Source organism: Entelurus aequoreus, linkage group LG01 (genome assembly GCF_033978785.1).
Source record: "Entelurus aequoreus isolate RoL-2023_Sb linkage group LG01, RoL_Eaeq_v1.1, whole genome shotgun sequence".
Classification (NCBI taxonomy): Eukaryota; Metazoa; Chordata; class Actinopteri; order Syngnathiformes; family Syngnathidae; genus Entelurus; species Entelurus aequoreus.
The window spans coordinates 31,924,365-31,943,511 of record NC_084731.1 but is presented as its reverse complement, the minus strand read 5'-3'; the positions used below and the strand labels follow the sequence as shown (position 1 = coordinate 31,943,511).

The window sequence follows — 19,147 nt, the reverse complement described above, 5'->3', positions numbered from 1 at the left end:
GAATGTAATACAAAATATCAATACAAAGTGTCAAGACAGAATGAACTCTCTGCTGCTGCAGCAACAGAGTTACAGTCTATAGGTCCCTAAAATATATAGATATCTAATGTATTCATACATTGTTTATGTAGGATATACGCATGTATATATAATCTAATCATATTGTTTCTTCAATTTAAAAATAGCTGACCGTTTTTTTCCCTCTTCTCTGGGATTATATTCCCAGTTTTGATCTCGGACGTCTGGTCATTTATAGCGTATAAGAATATTATATTACTGTTAAGCAAACTATGAATAATAAAAACGCCAAAACATGTGTCCGTTATCATAGCTACACGTATGACAAAAAAAACGCGTGAAAATCACTGGTATTCAGTGAGGTAAGATGAATTAAATTTGCTGACAGTTCATTGCTCCTGCCAAATGAATTGCACTGAGTGGAGCGGATCACCACTCCAAGATGGCGGCTCCGCGTCTCGTCTGTGCTAGTAGGCAGTAGCGCTCAATGCTGCGTACCCTTATAAGATGTCTATGGTTATAACGTTAGCAGTGAGTTTACAGCCTCATTGATTTAACTACACAGCAAATAAAAGTCATGTTACTTAGCCAATAAACGTTATCTTACATTCAAAACTTACCCTTCTTTGTGCAACTTCAAATGTCGAACGAAGTTGGAAGTTGTTGCGTCTCCGTCTGTAATATTCGAACTGCGTGATTTGCATACGGCAATTCGTTTTTTGTTGACCAAGTCGTAGTTTTTATACCCGAACGAAACCAACTTTGGCATAATTGTTTCTCACTGCCGCATTGTTTGACAACTCATGTTCGGTGGTTGTCCTGCAATTGGATTGGATGAGAGCTGTGGGATGAAAACAACGTAGATTTAATTTGATTGGCTGTTGTACTGACAGCACACACGCTGACAAGCAGCACACACGCTTATAGACACAGACGTATAAAATGAAAGATACGGAGCGCTCCCAAATAACTTTTTAAGGTTTGGGTTTTGGGGAAAGTAGCAAGTCATGTCAAGTCAAAAGCCTCAAGTCCAAGTGAAGTCACAAGTCATTGATGTTAAAGTCTAAGTCGAGTTGCAAGTCTCTTTACATTTTGTCAAGTTGAGTCTAAAGTCATCAAATTCATGACTCGAGTCCAAGTCATGTGACTCGAGTCCACACCTCTGATAAATACTATTGTACAGTCACCTCCATGACCCCAAGCAGGAGAAAATGGATGGATATTGATACTTTTAGTTCAGCCATTTTTATTATTAAACATTTTTTAATCCAGCCCAAAATGTATGCAATGCACAACAACCAAAGTACCGCACATTTCAAAGCGTGTTGTGGCGAAGTATAACTGTATTTGATTATTTTTTAAATACTTTAAAACAAAATCACTGTAATGTGCTTTAAAGTCAACATGCTATTAGTAATAATGTCATACTATGTTTCATCCATCCATCCATTTTCTACCGCTTGTCCCTTTTGGGGTCCCGGGGGGTGCTGGAGCCTATCTCAGCTGCATTCATGTATTTCCTAAATAAGTGCTGAAAACCCACTCCATAAATCCATCCATTTACTGTCCTGTTATTCAAATGAGTCATCCTCACCTTAGGAACTTTGTACACAAAAGTTATACAGGCCAATACACATTTGACTGGTTCGAAATGTGTATTATCCAAAATTGTAGTGTATTTTGGTAGAGTTTTTACATGCAAATGTTTCCTCATGAACGGTCAAAATTTGCACCAATACTTCCTGTTTATGTCTCAATATTGTCCTTAGGATCCATGCATTCTATTTACTAAAAAAGTAATCACAATTTTGTAGTATGTCGCATGCTGTCTTCGTTTGAGTAGACGCCTGACTCCCTTACTTTAGGGCCTGATATAAGAACCAAATAAGTGCTTAATAGCATGTCCAAACTATTAGTGGCCGATTTGCATAAGTTGTACAGACCGCCCTATTTAAATAAGGTTTTTGCATGTATACCAGCAAGGAGACACTCATTTCCCTCCACATTTATGGCATCATATGGTCCAACCTGTGGAGCTTTGTTATGTTGTTGATATGCAGCACACAAATATAATAAGAAACATATTTTTTTGGGCGATACAGAAGTATGGGCCAGACAACATAACTTACTTTTGGCACACTGTGGTGTTGTGATGGGGTGTCTGGAATGATGCATCTGCAAGAAAAAGCATATTGCAAAAAGTAGTTTTTTTCTATAGGAGAATATATTAATTATGTATATATATATATATATATATAATATAATCATATAACCATGCACGCCATTAAAGGTTAATGGTGATGGTTTGATTTAATTTACTGTACAACATGCATAGCAATTAAACATTAAAGCAGGGATGTCCAAAGTGCGGCCCGGGGGCCATTTGCGGCCCGCAGGTAATTTTTTAACGGCCCCACGGCACATTCTAAAAATACGATTAAAAAAAATAAAAAACATAAAAAGTAGTATAAAAGAGTAAACAGGTGACAATAAAATGTTGCTATGTTGACTCTAATAACACTAAGCTGTCATGCAGGCTGTTTCTTTAAAACATAATAATGAATCAAAAACAATGTTATTATGAATTATTGACCTATTCAAGGCTCCAATTAGGTCACATTAAATATTCCACTTTGAGATATTTTTTGGGGAAAATGTTGCATATTTTGTGTTTGCCGTATAAAAAACTATGTTTTTTTTTTTTTTTTTTAAAGAAGGGCATAAAATGAACAAACAAGGAACATAATAAACAACAATACAAGTTATAATTGACGGATTGATCTGAAGTTGATCTCGAGACTATTGTGTTAACATTTTTAAAAAAAAACTACCATTTATTTTTTAACACTTTACTGAGCAGGACCCTTTTGGATACCCAATAATTTTAGTGGGACTTTTTTTTTTTTTAAGTGTCATTGCTCAAAAAATAACAATACATTAAAATCAATGTTGTTATGAGTTATGTTATGAGCTCCTAATATTATATAATCTGAAATGTTCCACTTAAAAATTTTATTGGGGGAAAATATTTCATGTTTTTTGTTTTTTTCCATAAAAAACTGGGTTTTCTTTGACAAAAAGGCCATACAAATTAAATTAAAAAAAAAACCAAAACGTTATATTGACAGATATACGTAATATTTAAACTTTGAATAATAATAATAATAATAATAATACTAAATAATCAATTAATCAATCAATCAATGTTTATTTATATAGCCCTAAATCACAAGTGTCTCAAAGGGCTGTACAAGCCACAACGACATCTTCGGTACAGAGCCCACATACGGGCAAGGAAAACTCACCCCAGTGGGACGTCAATGTGAATGACTATGAGAAACCTTGGAGAGGACCGCAGATGTGGGTGACCCCCCCCCCCTCTAGGGGAGACCGAAAGCAATGGATGTCGAGTGGGTCTGACATAATATTGTGAAAGTCCAACACATCAGCGAAAGTCCAGTCCATAGTGGGGCCAGCAGGAACCATCCCGAGCGGAGACGTGTCAGCAGCGTAGAGATGTCCCCATCCGATGGACAGGCTAGCGGTCCACCCCGGGTTGGGAGCAGAGTAGAAAAGAAAAGAAAAGAAACGGCAGATCAACTGGTCTAAAAAGGGAGTCTATTTAAAGGCTAGAGTATACAAATAATGACATTTTTATTTTTATTTTTTTAACTTAAACCCTTTGGAGTCCCCGGTATCAAGCCTGAGTGGAGGCCTAAATGTATATTTTTTATACATATATTGTATGGGTTTTTAAAATAAAAAATATCAAAATGGCCCCCGCTTGCTTTGATTTTTCAGTGTGCGGCCCTCAGTGGAAAAAGTTTGGACACCCCTGCATTAAAGTATACATCACATGATTCAACATGTCCAATAAGGAGTAGGAAGAAGTAGAGTTCAAGGTAAACAGATATTGTACATCACAGGGTTTTTTAGGCTCACTAAACACACAAAGCGATCATTTCTCCATGTATGAGTTTTTGAGCAGTGCGACTGGAAAACTGAGTCGCTTTCAGTAATCCTTTAATCCGGTCAGGAATCCAGGTCATTTAACAATGTTGGGAAGAACAATAAAATATGTTTAGTCATGTGATGTCATTTAATATGAGCCAGTTTAACAAATAGTACAAACATATAGTGTTTACAAAGTATAATGGTAACATGTACCCTTAATTCATCATTCATACCAACTATTGCGTAAGATATTGTTAGGGGTGTCCCAATTTGATCAGATATTGGTAAAATTTTGAGCAAAAAAACAAAAAAACAGTATGAGATTTAATGGTTTTGCATCTAATATCTTTGATATAATCTCAGTGTTTTAATGTGCAAAGCTGGACAGCCAGTTAACATCTAAATGTCCTCCAATAAGCACACAATGTTGGTATTTTCTTCCATTTTAGTCAAGTAATTTACCAAAAGGTAAACATAGTCGACTATATGCTTATTAGAGCTAGCAGATACACAACAGCTAAGCACACAATAGCAGACAAGCTGTCACGCTCTGCAAAGTTTGGATTCCAGACAGACAGGGAGACGTAACAGTTAAAAAAAAACGTCTTTAATCATCCAAATAAGGGAAGGAACAAAGACCAATTGCACTGGGTGGAGGAACCAGTGCCATGAAAAAACTGTCGAAACAAAGTACAAAATAAACTGGACGTAGGAAGGCGGCTAAAAGCACAAAAACAAAGTAACAAAAGAAACAACAATGAAAAAATACTTGCTCATAATTTAGCAGGAGGAAGGTTTGCATGGTCTGGACTCATGGAGGGAATGAAGGAAAGAACCAGCAACGGACAGGTGTGTGGAATCATCATAAGTAGGGTGTGGTGATTGGTGCCAGGTGTGCTCAAGAAAGAGAACCGAGCAGGGTGAACAGGAAAAGCACAAAGGAGAAAAAACAGGAATGTGTTAAGTATCCTTAATTGAATGATACTGCAGTCTAACACACAACACGTGTCAATGTAAACAATATAGTTGCATATCACTTACACATACAAAGTTTCCAAGACAGAAGAGTATTAGAAAGTATCCAGCAACAATAGTGTCCGCATCATTTAAACTCACTGCGTCATAGAGCTTAACTCAATTATCGTGGCCACCAGGTGTCAATTATCACTCCACTTCAACTTAAAGACAGCATAAATCCATTCCAGACTGTTAGTAAATAGATTAGTATTTTTCATACCAACCTTGTTCTCTGTTTGAATACTATTACTTGATCAAGCCTTTTCTAACATTCTACACTGCAAAATAATACAAGTATGTATGATTCCTGATGATATCGTATGGGATCAATGTCGGTATAAGCCAGGGGTCGGCAACCCAAAATATATTACACCACAAATACAAAAAAAATATCTGTCTGGAGCCGCAAAAAATTAAAAGCCTTATACAAGTGTTATAATGAAGACAACACATGATGTAAGTGTCTGTATTAGCTATATTAGCCTACTATCAAAATAACTTTAAAAGTCTTATATAAGTGTTATAATAAGGACAACACATGATGTAAGTGTCTATATTAGCTATATTAGCCTACTGTCAAAATAACTATGTGTCGCAGGCTGAATCAAATTTTCGTTGACAGAAATGTTGAAATGTAATATTTATTCTACACATTTTTACAACATTAGAAACCATTCGTAAATCAGAGGCTACTCAGAGGGTGGAAATTCCTGGCTTTTAATGGCCAAAGGTATAGATGTGTGTGTCCAAGTTAAAGGAAACAGCAGGTTGTCTTCTTCTAATGGATTTATTACAATCTTTGGCAAGCTAGGTAATGTTTGCTGTGGTCTGAAACAACATGGCACACAAACAACTATCTGAAATGCAACCAATACTACATACAGATAATGTGTCATGAGACATGCAAAACTAAATTATATACAAAGAGGATATAAGTAAAGGATATTAAATGAGCTCAAATGTACCTACAAACGAGGCATAATGATGCAACATGTACATACAGCTAGGCTAAATAGCATGTTAGCATTGATTAGCTTGCAGTCATGCACTGACCAAATATGCCTGATTAACACTCCAACAAGTCAATAACATAAACAAAGCTCACCTTTGTGCGTTCACGCACAGTATAAAACATTTGGTGGACAAAATGAGACAAAGAAGGAGTGGAAGATTTTACATGTAAACGAACTGTGGTGAGTTCAAGAACCGCCGAAATGAGTAGGAAAAAACGATGTTCACCAAATACTGTCATCAGTGAAGCATACACACAAACATATGAAACAGTGGGCTTTCTAACAATTGGGAAGGTTTGTGTCATGTTTGTCCTCAAACAAAAAACATACTAAAACAAACAAATAATTTCCCCCCATCTTTTTCCATTTTCAATCCTTTTTTTTAAAAATGCTCCAGGGAGCCTAGGGCCACACTAAAGAGCCTAGAGCCTCAGGCCATCACTCAAGGCTCCAATATTGGTATGGAAGTGAAAAAGTTGTATCGGGACACCTTTACTTTAGTCTATAATATACTCTGTAACTGGTGCATGTTGTTCTCTCATTGGTGACAGAGCAGGACAGGGCTGGGAATAAGTTATCCCTAAACTGTCACATAAAGCGCCCGGTCATCACTATTTCCGTTATCAATACACAAAGTATTTCTGATTCTTTTGCTAATACAGGACAAAGGGAGGTCCTTCTATTTCCTTTACAGTTCCGTTTTTTCAAGGAACAGTTGGCACTGAATGTAGCACATTTAGTGTTCTTTAAACTACATATCTAGTGTCCATTAAACCAGTGGTCCCCAACCACCGGGCCACGGCCCGGTACCGGTCCGTGGATCGATTGGTTCCGGGCCGCACAAGAAAGTAATTTTTTTCAAATTTTATTTATTTATTTATCATTATTTTTTAAAAATTAAATTAACATATAAAACACAAGATACTAGTGCACCAACCCAAAAAACCTCCCTCCCCCATTTACACTCATTCACACTCATTCGCACAAAAGGGTTGTTTCTTTCTGTTATTAATATTTCTGGTTCCTACATCATATATCAATATAGATCAATACAGTCTGCAGGAATACAGTCCGGAAGCACGCATGATTGTATTTTTTTTTTATTTTTAAACCCCCCCGCCCCCCACTCCCCGGTTCGTGGGACACATTTTCAAGCGTTGACCGGTCCGCAGTTACAAAAAGGTTGGGGACCACTGCTTTAAACTACACATCTAGTGTTCTTTAAACTACACATGCTAATCTCCGATCCTGTTCATGTGTTGTTGAAGAAATTGAATGCATTCTTCCCATGTGGTTTATTGTCCCTCAGAGAGAACCTGCCTGGACTGTTCAAATTCAAAGAGTACTGTCCACAAGTCTTCAGAAACCTCCGTGAACGCTTTGGCATTGAGGACCAAGACTACCAGGTGCAATTGAACAAGAAAGTTAATGTATTTTAGGATGATGCGTGGCGAAGTTGGTAGAGTGGCCGTGCCAGCAATCAGAGGGTTGCTGGTTACTGGGGTTCAATCCCCACCTTCTACCATCCTAGTTACGTCCGTTGTGTCCTTGGGCAAGACACTTCACCCTTGCTCCTGATGGCTGTTGGTTAGCGCCTTGCATGGCAGCTCCCGCCATCAGTGTGTGAATGGGTGTGTGAATGGGTGAATGTGGAAATACTGTCAAAGCGCTTTGAGTACCTTGAAGGTAGAAAAGCGCTATACAAGTACAACCCATTTATCATTTATGATTGTGTTGGTTGGGAGGGCGAGAACGCACATCTTTTTTCTTTTTATAAGGATTTTTAAATAATTTAGTTGAATATCCTTGCCCTGCGTTTTCCTCTTGCTCTGTGCTATACATCCATAATTTTCCTTTAGTACAAATGTCTCTGGGTTCCTTTACAGTAATTAAAGAGCAGAAACATTCACACTAAAAAACATAGTGCAGAAAATATACTGTGCAATTGATCTCTCCCAAGTTTGCTGCGTGCTGCCATTTGCATTTGAGTGAAAAAGATTTGCATTTTAAAAAAGCGTGCACAACGCGGCATTTCAAAAGACAGGCGTGTTTTCAACCACAGGTGTCTCTGGCTCGCAGTCGCCCGCTCAAAGACCAGGAAGGGCAGCGTGAGAGCCTGCTGCTCACGTCCCACGACCGCACTTTGGTGGTCAAGGAAATCTCCAGCGAGGAAGTGGCAGAGATGCACAACATCCTGTCCGAGTACCACCAGGTAATGCAGACGCAAAGCGTTGTCCAACTACAAGTAAGATAGTACAATACACCATTACCAAAGTTGCGAAAGATGCTTCACTATAAAGGAGCTGAAGCATTTCTCAAAGCTTTGTATCAATAATAAAAATATATTGATGTACAAAACCCAAAACCAGTGAAGTTGGCACGTGGTGTAAATCGTAAATAAAACCAAAATACAATGATTTGCAAATCCTTTTCAACCTATATTCAATTGAATAGACTGCAAAGACAAGATACTTAACGTTCAAACTGGAGAACTTTGTTATTTTTTGCAAATATTAGCTCATTTGGAATTTGATGCCTGCAACATGTTTCAAAAACGGTGGCACAAGTGGCAAAAAAGACTGAGAAAGTTGAAGAAAGCTCATCAAACACTTATTTGGAACATCCCACAGGTGAACAGGCTAATTGGGAACAGGTGGGTGCCATGATTGGGTATAAAAGCAGCTTCCATGAAATGCTCAGTCATTCACAAACAAGGATGGGGCGAGGGTCACCACTTTGTGAACAAATGCGTGAGAAAATTGTCAAACAGTTTAAGAACAACATTTCTCAACGAGCTACTGCATGGAATTTAGGGATTTCACAATCTACGGTCCGTAATAACATCAAAAGGTTCAGAGAATCTGGAGAAATCACTGCACGTAAGCGATGATATTACGGACCTTGGATCCCTCTGGCGGTACTGCATCAAAAAGTGACATCAACGTGTAAAGGATATCACCACATTGGCTCAGGAACACTTCAGAAAGAAGAATGGAAACTAATAAGCAAAATCATAACAGTCACGCAACCATGTCACATGACGACGAGGGAGTCCGAGAAAGAGGGACGCTTCAAGCTGACGACTCCAAAAAAAAACATACTTGAAAGCGGCAGAGGAATTCTCCCCCGCAGATTAGATTTTTCCTTTGGTGATGAAGACGACATGCAGCAAATCCACAATAATGCATGTCCGTAGCCATATTCATACAAATGTATGCGTTTAGAGAAAACAATGCCCAAAACTTTAGTGTTTAGTTGTTTACTCTGTAAACCAAAATCATTAGAGCTTTTTTCAAAGAAAAAAACATTTAGGAACACACATTAAGGTGAGTTCATGAAAAGTTTTACTGCACATAACTATTACCAACTGTTCTCAAACAACACAGGTTGACGTTTGTTTTTGTTTTTTGGTCAAGATAGATGCTGTTTTTTTTTTACTGTAGGTAGAGAAAAAGAACAACATTATAGGAGTGGGCCAAAGAAAAGGCAAACCGTACAGTGAGGCGTGGGGGCCCCTAGAGGTAGTTGTAGGGTGTCCCCAGCTAAACGACAGATAGTTAATAGTAGGGTTGTACGGTATACCGGTATTAGTATAGTACAGCGATACTAATGAATCATTAAAAGTACCGGTCCAGTAAGTTTCTTTTCCTCGTCCCTGCAGGACGAGGAATAGCTAAACATGCTTCACTACACACCGGCGTCAAAATGTAAACAAACGCCATTGGTGGATCTACACCTAATATCCACCGTCATGATACCAAGTACAGTAGCGTATCTAGTCGATACTACTATGATTACGTTGATATTTTTTGCCATTACAACATCTTCTTTTTTTTTTTTTTTTAATGTATATTATGTTTATAAACTCAGGAAATATGTCTCTGGACACATGAGGACTTTGAATATGACCAATTTTTGATCCTGTAACTACTTGGTATCGGATTGATACCCAAATTTGTGGTATCATCTAAAACTAATGTAAAGTTTCCAAACAACAGAAGAATAAGTGATTATTACATTTTAACAGTAGTGTAGAGTGAACATGTTAAAAGAGAAAGTAAGCAGATATTAACAGTAAATGAACAAGTAGATTAATAATACATTTTCTACCACTTGTCCTTAATAATTTGGACAAAATAATAGAATGGAAAATATATGTTACTGAATATGTCAGCAGACAAATTGGGAGCCTTTGTTTGCTTACTTACTACTAAAAGACAAGTTGTCCTGTATGTTCACTATTTTATTTAAGGACAAACTTGCAATAAGAAACATATGTTTAATGTACCGTAAGATTTTTCGTTAAAATGAAATCAATAATGCAATTTTTTGTGGTTCCCTTTATTTAGAAAAGAATAGAAAAATACCGAAAAGTACCAAAATATTGGTATCGGACAACACTAGTTAATAGTATAAGGGTCCATTTGTACACTCTCAGTTACATTAACATTGATTTTATACATGTGGGCCCGTAGATATAAATGCCATTAAATGCAGCTTTGATGTAGCAAGCTACTTTTGCCGTGTAGCTTGTAGCGTAGCTTGCTACAATCCTCCGGTGTTGGCTCCCTGGCGCATCTCTGGCCAATTGTCATAAGCGGTACATGACGTAAAAATAAAACAAGAGCATGACTATGGCGTGTGGCCCCTCATATTTACACAGTGTGCTTGAATGTCTCATCTTGTGAACAGGACAGAGTGCAGACACTTAAAGAAATGATTGAAAATATGTAAATGTAAAAACATTTTTTCTAAATAATTACCATTGTGAATCAATTATTCTTTTTAACCCAGTTTTTTTTTTTTTATTGTGTGCTCATCCAGCATGTGGTCACCTGTCACGGCAGCACGCTGCTACCTCAGTTCCTGGCGATGTACAGAGTGACAGTGGAGAGTGACGACACTTACCTGCTGGTCATGAGGAACATGTTTAGCCACAGACTGCATGTACACAGGAAGTACGACCTCAAGGTAACGCGCCATTGGTAGAGTGGTGGTTCACGTAGGTGACCTTCATGCCACTTCGTTCATGCAACTGTACTTTTTCTAGTGCTTACAAGTCAAGTAGAATAAAGCACAAATTATGCAATATCCTTCAGAATGTTGAGGATGTTGTCGCGATGACAATATATAGTGTGCCAGACATTGGCAAATCTTTATGTTTCAGCACTACTTTTAAGGTTGGGCAGTTGTTTTGCAGTTTTTACTGAATAAAGCACCTGTTTGCGATCTTTCGAGCTGGCTTAATCATTTCATGTTCAAAGTTTAGATAGGACAGCTCTAGATTGAGTCTAATCTACTCTGTTCCTGCTCAAAGACGAGATAGGACAGATCTAGTCATAGTCAAGTCTAGTCAGACAAGTCTGTGCTGTGTCGAAGAAGTTTTATCTGTTATCTGAGCAGACCTTGTCAGTTCATGCTCAAAGATTAGATAGGACAGCTCTAGTCATAGTCAAGCCTAGTCAGACTAGAGCTGTGCTATGTGGAATATATTTTGTCTGTTATCTAGGCAGGCCTTGCCAGTTCATGCTCAAAGAGTAGATAGGACAGCTCTAGTCATGGTCAAGTCTAGTCAGACTAGAGCTGTGCTATGTAGAAGACATTTTGTCTGTTATCTTGGCAGGCCTTGTCAGTTCATGCTCAAAGACTAGATAGGACAGCTCTAGTCATAGTCGAGTCTTGTCGAGACTAGAGCGGTGCTATGTTGAAGACATTTTGTCTCTCATCCAAGCAGGCTTCATCAGTTCATGGTCAAAGACTAGATAGGAACACTGTAGTCATAGTCGATTCTAGTCAGACTGGAGCTGTGCTATCTAGTTTACATCTTGTCTCTCACCTAAGCAGGCTTAATCAGTTAATCCTCAAAGACTAGATATGACAGCTCTAGTCATAGTTGAGTCTAGTTAGGCTAGAGCAGTGCTATGTAGAAGGCATTTTGTTATCTAAACAGACATTGTCAGTTCATTCTCAAAGACTAGATAGGACAGCTGTAGTCATAGTTGAGACTAGTGCAGTGCTATGTTGAAGACATTTTGTCTCTCACCCAAGCAGGCTTCATTAGTTCATGGTCAAAGACTAGATAGGACAACTGTAGTCATAGTTGATTCTACTCAGACTAAAGCTGTGTTATAGATGACATCTTGTCTCTCACCTGAGCAGGCTTAATCAGTTCATGCTCAAAGACTAGATAGGACAGCTCTAGTCAGAGTCGAGTCTAGTCAGACTACAGCTATGCTATGTAGAATACATCTTGTCTGTCATCCGAGCAGACCCTTGTCAGTTCATGCTCAAAGACTAGATAGGACAGCTGTAGTCATGGTCGAGTCTAGTCAGACTAGGGCTGTGCTATGTAGAATACATCTTGTCTGTCATCTGAGCAGACCTTGTCAGTTCATGCTCAAAGACTAGATAGGACAGCTGCAGTCATAGTCGATTCTAGTCAGACTGGAGCTGTGCTATGTAGAAGACATGTTGTCTGTTATCTGGAAAGGCATTGTCAGTTTATGCTCAAAGACTAGATAGGACAGCTGTAGTCATAGTCAAGGTTTGTTGAGACTAGAGCGGTGCTATGTTGAAGACATTTTGTCACACACCTGAGCAGGCTTAATCAGTTAATTCTCAAAGACTAGATAGGACAGCCCTAGTCATAGTCTAGTCTAGTCAGACTCCAGCTGTGCTATGTAGAATACATCTTGTCTGTCTTCTGAGAAGACCTTGTCAGTTCATGCTCAAAGTCTAGATAGGACAGCTGCAGTCATAGTCGAGTCCTGTCGAGACTAGGGCTGTGCTATGTAGAAGACATTGTGTCTGTCATCCAAGCAGGCTTCATCAGTTCACGGTCAAAGACTAGATAGGACAACTGTAGTCATAGTCGATTCTAGTCAGACTAGAGCTGTGCTATCTCGATGACATCTTGTCTCTCACCTGAGCAGGCTTAATCAGTTAATTCTCAAACACTAGATAGGACAGCTCTAGTCATAGTCTAGTCTAGTCAGACTAGAGCTGTGCTATGTAGAAGACATTTTGTCTGTTATCTGGACAGGCGTCGTCAGTTCATGCTCAAAGACTATATAGGACAGCTGTAGTCATAGTCAAGGTTTGTTGAGACTAGAGTGGTGCTATGTTAAAGACATATTGTTTCCCACCTGAGCAGACTTAATCAGTTAATTCTCAAAGACTAGATAGAACAGCTCTAGTCATAGTCTAGTCTAGTCAGACTAAATTTGTGCTATGTAGAAGACAGTTTGTCTGTCATCTGAGCAGACCTTGTCAGTTCATGCTCAAAGACTAGACAGGACAGCTGTAGTCATAGTCGATTCTAGTCAGACTAGAGCTGTGCTATTTAGAAGTCATTGTGTCTGTTATCTGGACAGGCATTGTCAGTTCATGCTCAAAGACTAGATAGGACAGCTGTAGTCATAGTCAAGGTTTGTTGAGACTAGAGCGGTGCTATGTTGAAGAAATGTTTTCACTCACCTGAGCAGGCTTAATCAGTTAATTCTCAAACACTAAATAGGACAGCTCTAGTCATATTTGAGTCTAGTCAGACTAGAGCTGTGCTATGTTGAAGACATTTTGTCTCTCACCTGAGCAGGCTTAATCAGTTAATTCTCAAAGACTAGATAGGACAGCTATAGTCATAGTCTAGTCTAGTCAGACTAAATCTGTGCTATGTAGAATACATCTTGTCAGTCATCTGAGCAGACCTTGTCAGTTCATGCTCAAAGACTAGATAGGACAGCTGCAGTCATAGTCGAGTCTAGTCAGACAAGAGCTGTGCTATGTAGAATACATCTTGTCTGTCATCTGAGCAGACCTTGTCAGTTCATGCTCAAAGACTAGAAAGGACAGCTGCAGTCATAGTCAAGTCCTGTCGAGACTAGAGCTGTGCTATGTAGAAGACATTGTGTCTGTCATCCAAGCAGGCTTCATCAGTTCACGGTCAAAGACTAGATAGGACAACTGTAGTCATAGTCGATTCTAGTCAGACTAGAGCTGTGTTATCTCAATGACATCTTGTCTCTCACCTGAGCAGGCTTAATAAGTTCATGCTCAAAGACTAGATAGGACAACTGTAGTCATAGTCGATTCTAGTCAGACTAGAGCTGTGCTATCTCGATGACATCTTGTCTCTCACCCGAGCAGGCTTAATCAGTTAATTCTCAAAGACTAGATAGGACAGCTCTAGTCATAGTCTAGTCTAGTCAGACTAGAGCTGTGCTATGTAGAAGACATTTTGTCTGTTGTCTGGACAGGCATTGTCAGTTCATGCTCAAAGACTAGATAGGACAGCTGTAGTCATAGTCAAGGTTTGTTGAGACTAGAGCGGTGCTATGTTGAAGAAATGTTTTCACTCACCTGAGCAGGCTTAATCAGTTAATTCTCAAACACTAAATAGGACAGCTCTAGTCATATTTGAGTCTAGTCAGACTAGAGCTGTGCTATGTTGAAGACATTTTGTCTCTCACCTGAGCAGGCTTAATCAGTTAATTCTCAAAGACTAGATAGGACAGCTATAGTCATAGTCTAGTCTAGTCAGACTAAATCTGTGCTATGTAGAATACATCTTGTCAGTCATCTGAGCAGACCTTGTCAGTTCATGCTCAAAGACTAGATAGGACAGCTGCAGTCATAGTCGAGTCTAGTCAGACAAGAGCTGTGCTATGTAGAATACATCTTGTCTGTCATCTGAGCAGACCTTGTCAGTTCATGCTCAAAGACTAGAAAGGACAGCTGCAGTCATAGTCGAGTCCTGTCGAGACTAGAGCTGTGCTATGTAGAAGACATTGTGTCTGTCATCCAAGCAGGCTTCATCAGTTCACGGTCAAAGACTAGATAGGACAACTGTAGTCATAGTCGATTCTAGTCAGACTAGAGCTGTGTTATCTCAATGACATCTTGTCTCTCACCTGAGCAGGCTTAATAAGTTCATGCTCAAAGACTAGATAGGACAACTGTAGTCATAGTCGATTCTAGTCAGACTAGAGCTGTGCTATCTCGATGACATCTTGTCTCTCACCCGAGCAGGCTTAATCAGTTAATTCTCAAAGACTAGATAGGACAGCTCTAGTCATAGTCTAGTCTAGTCAGACTAGAGCTGTGCTATGTAGAAGACATTTTGTCTGTTGTCTGGACAGGCCTTGTCAGTTCATGCTCAAAGACTAGATAGGACAGCTGTAGTCATAGTCAAGGTTTGTTGAGACTAGAGTGGTGCTATGTTGAAGACCTATTGTCTCCCACCTGAGCAGGCTTAATCAGTTAACTCTCAAAGACTAGATAGGACAGCTGTAGTTATAGTCGAGTCTAGTCAGACTAAATCTGTGCTATGTTGAAGACATTTTGTCTCTCACCTGAGCAGGCTTAATCAGTTCAAGGTCAAAACTTAATAGGACAGCTCTAGTCTGAGTCTAGTCTAGTCTAGGATGAATCAATGTTGCCTGGACTATGCAGTGATGTAATTAGCAGTGTTAAAGTCCTCAATTTTCTTAGGCATTTAGGCCCGTAAACTACATTTCTCCTGTAGTAGTAAACCACAAGGGGACGTCAGCATACACTGAATGCTCTAATATGTGTTTTAGTGGTTTGATTTTGTGTTTATAGGGTGAAAATGCACTCATAAGGAAAGCGTACAACTATGAGTAGCATGAATATATGAAAAATGATGCAACGTGACGAGATCCAGTCCAATTAAATTATAGGGCGGATCGTTAAACATCGATATTTTGCCATCAGCTCTGTGAGGTCATGTGTGAGTCTAGGTCTAATTTAGCTTCACTAAGATGAAGAGTCATGCTTTGTGGTCTTCCCTTTCCGCAGGGCTCTCTGGTGTCTCGCGAAGCAAGTTTTAAAGAGAAGGTGAGACCAGATGAGAGGACATGTCAGTCCTGCAAGAACGTATTAAAATTCATGCATGCATGATGATCCTGTCTCATCCTGGTGCATGAATAACGACAGCGCTGGAGTCAGCTTGATTTGCCTGCAACACACTGCCTTATTTTATTGATTATTGTTGGACAGGAGATACCGATGCAAGTGAAGGAAGACATCATTAGGTGGAAAAAGCAACAGAAATCTGAGATAGCAAGAACCATAGTTTGGGTTTGATCTTAAAGCTCCCTAGTTATGCAAAATTTATCATATTTCTAACAGTAATGAACTCTATTTATGAGCGAAAAACATGAGAAAAATCTAAAATGTCCCTCACTTGTTTGATATACTTTACTCGCTGTGGCTTTTCATAACCTCGTAAGGGAAAAAAAACAACAACTTTTGTTTGGAGCAGTGTTTTGCAACCACTGTGCCGCGGCACACTAGTGTGCCGTGAGATACACTAGTATTTTTTGCAAAACAGTAATTATAGTTTGCAAATTATGTGTTGTTGTTGAGTGTCGGTGCTGTCTAGAGCTCGACAGAGTAACCGTGTAATACTCTTCCACATCAGTAGGTGGCAGCCGGTAGCTAATTGCTTTGTAGGTGTCAGAAACAGCGGGAGGCAGCGTGCAGGTAAAAAGATATCTAATGCTTAAACCAAAAATAAACAAAAGGTAAGTGCCCCTAAGAAAAGGCATTGAAGCTTAAGGAAGGCTATGCAGAATTAAACTAAAACTGAACTGGCTACAAAGTAAACAAAAACAGAATGCTGGACGACAGCAAAGACTTACTGTGGACCAGAGAAGGCGTCCACAATGTACATCCGCACATGACATGACAATCAACAATGTCCCCACAAAAAAAGATAAAAACAACTGAAATATTCTTGATTGCTAAAACAAAGTAGATGCGGGAAATATCGCTCAAAGGAAGACATGAAACTGCTACAGGAAAATACCAAAAAACAGGAAAAGCCACCAAAATAGGAGCGGAACTAAAACACTACACACAGGAAAACAGCAAAAAACTCAAAATAAGTCAGGGTGTGATGTGACAGGTGGTGACAGTACACCTACTTTGAGACAAGAGCTATAGTGATGCATGGTTGGTTATGGTTTAAAGTCATACTCAACAATTGCGACAACGACTTTTTATTGTCAACTGAGTTTAGTTTTTTTTATGATTTCTGCTGGTGGTGTGCCTCCAACTTTTTTTCAATGCAAAAAATGTGCCCTGGCTCAAAAAAGGTTGAAAAACACTGGTTTAGAAAACAAAAAAGTGGCTTCGCTACACAGCTTGAAATAAAATATTTCTGTCAACTTTAGTGTATATGGGAGCGCTAACCTAGCAGCATAATGTTGCTGTTAAAATGTGACTGTAATGTTAGCACTTAAGTTAAAAGTTAAAGTCCCAACGATAGTCACACACACACACTAGGTGTGGTGAAATTATCCTCTGCATTTGACCAATCCCCATGTTCCACCCCCTGGGAGGTGAGGGGAGCAGTGAGCAGCAGCGGTGGCCACGCTCAGGAATCATTTGGTGATTTCACCCCCAATTCCAACCCTTGATGCCAAGCAGGGTGGCAATGGGTCCCATTTTTATAGTCTTTGGTATGACTCGGCCGGGGTTTGAAATCACGACCTTCCAGTCTAACCACAATGCCACTGAGCAGGTATTAGCTTACATGCAGTAGGTTGTATTCACCTGACGTCACGTCCGGCTCATTAAATATGTCAGTCTCGAAGTGGTGGTGAAGCGAGCGTCTGTCGCCAAAGCGTGGGCTGCATTTTTCCTTTCTCGAAGAAAAATGCCCTACGCTTGCGTTGCTTCAGGCTGTTTTAAATTGCGAAAAGGATAAACTTTCTTCAGATTTCCTCGAGAGGTAATCAACAAGGGTGAAATATGTCAAGATTTGATGAAACGACGACAAAAGAAGTGGCACACACTCCAGTCCAAGCCGGCAGCTGAGTCGAAGTACGCACTAGTTTGTTTAAAGTTAAAGTACCAATGATTGTCACACACACACTAGGTGTGGTGTAATGTGTCCTCTGCATTCGACCCATCCCCTTGTTCACCCCCTGGGAGGTGAGGGGAGCAGTGAGCAGCAGCGGTGGCCACGCTCGGGAATCATTTTGGTGATTTAACCCCCAATGCTAAATGCCAAGCAGGGAGGTAACGGGTCCCATTTTGATAGTCTTTGGTATGAATCGGCCGGGGATTGAACTCACGACCTACCGATCTCAGGGCGGACACTCTAACCACAAGGCCACTGAGCAGGTCAAACCTTGTTAAAGGTTATTTTGATATACAGTACTTTTAACCGTGGCGGGCCGTGCGTTTCCCACCTAGGCCTTCAGTGATGTCCGACTTCGATAATTACCTCAAAAGGGACAAGCGGTAGAAAATGGATGGATGGATGGAAAATACCATAATTGATGTTACCACATGACCATTGCTGGAGAAATACTATACAGAAACACATTTACGCCCTACTGGGCATTGAATCACATAAACATTGTACAAAACTGGTTATTTTCTGGTGCATTTAAAAACGAATTAAAACGCATCAGCAATTAAAACATATCTTGCGTGGTATTGTCGAAATTAAAATTGCAAAAAACATATTAAAAGTGAAAAGATAAAATATTTGAACTTACAATTTATAGAACCTTTTAGACGCCGTATAAGCCAGTAGTACCCCTCGTCGTCGACTTATTCGAGTGGAAATGGCGGGAGTTTCATCGCCAGAACAGCTGAGCTAGCTTCCGGGGTTGGCAGACATCGTCTCACTAGATGTAGTTTCTCTTTAAATATCCTTCTTGAAAATGGCCTTGCAAATATATATCTGCCACCTAATTAACGTTTTGTTCTCCTTCTCTGTGGCGCAACACTTCCTGCTTCCTGCTAAATTGAAACTTGGGATTGGATACTCACTTTGGAATGACAAGTGAGTATCCAATCACAGTCTCGTTAACATCAGGCTACTTAGAGAGGCTACTGTCAACAACGTGTGATCTGATTGGCTATCGCAACTGTCTCTCAACTCTTATGTGATCTCAAATTCATCCGCTAACGGTCCCGATGAGGACGAGTAAATGTCACGTTCAACCTTAGGCCATCTTGAAGGCCTTACTGACAACAACTCCTGATCTGATTGGCTATCGCAACTGTCTGTCAAATGTTTGTATCCGTTCACTTAAAGTGCATGAATGCCCGCATTGTTGATTCAGAAGGCCTCGGGGAGATTTGGTACAGCATGGCAACATAAGCTA

General features: G+C 39.6%; 1 protein-coding gene across 3 annotated transcripts in view; it reads left to right on the top strand.

Annotated features, from left to right (window-relative positions):
* LOC133650485 (phosphatidylinositol 5-phosphate 4-kinase type-2 gamma-like) overlaps nucleotides 1-19,147 on the top strand; it is a 49,272-nt gene that overhangs the window by 9,133 nt on the left and 20,992 nt on the right. For 2 of the 3 annotated variants that reach the window (XM_062047795.1, XM_062047787.1), the window contains exons 3-6: nucleotides 7,312-7,408; nucleotides 8,065-8,214; nucleotides 10,827-10,973; nucleotides 15,819-15,857. In XM_062047795.1, the coding sequence (XP_061903779.1) occupies nucleotides 7,312-7,408; nucleotides 8,065-8,214; nucleotides 10,827-10,973; nucleotides 15,819-15,857 (433 nt within the window). The remainder of the gene's footprint in view (nucleotides 1-7,311; nucleotides 7,409-8,064; nucleotides 8,215-10,826; nucleotides 10,974-15,818; nucleotides 15,858-19,147) is intronic. The other variant, XM_062047804.1, reaches the window with a different exon arrangement.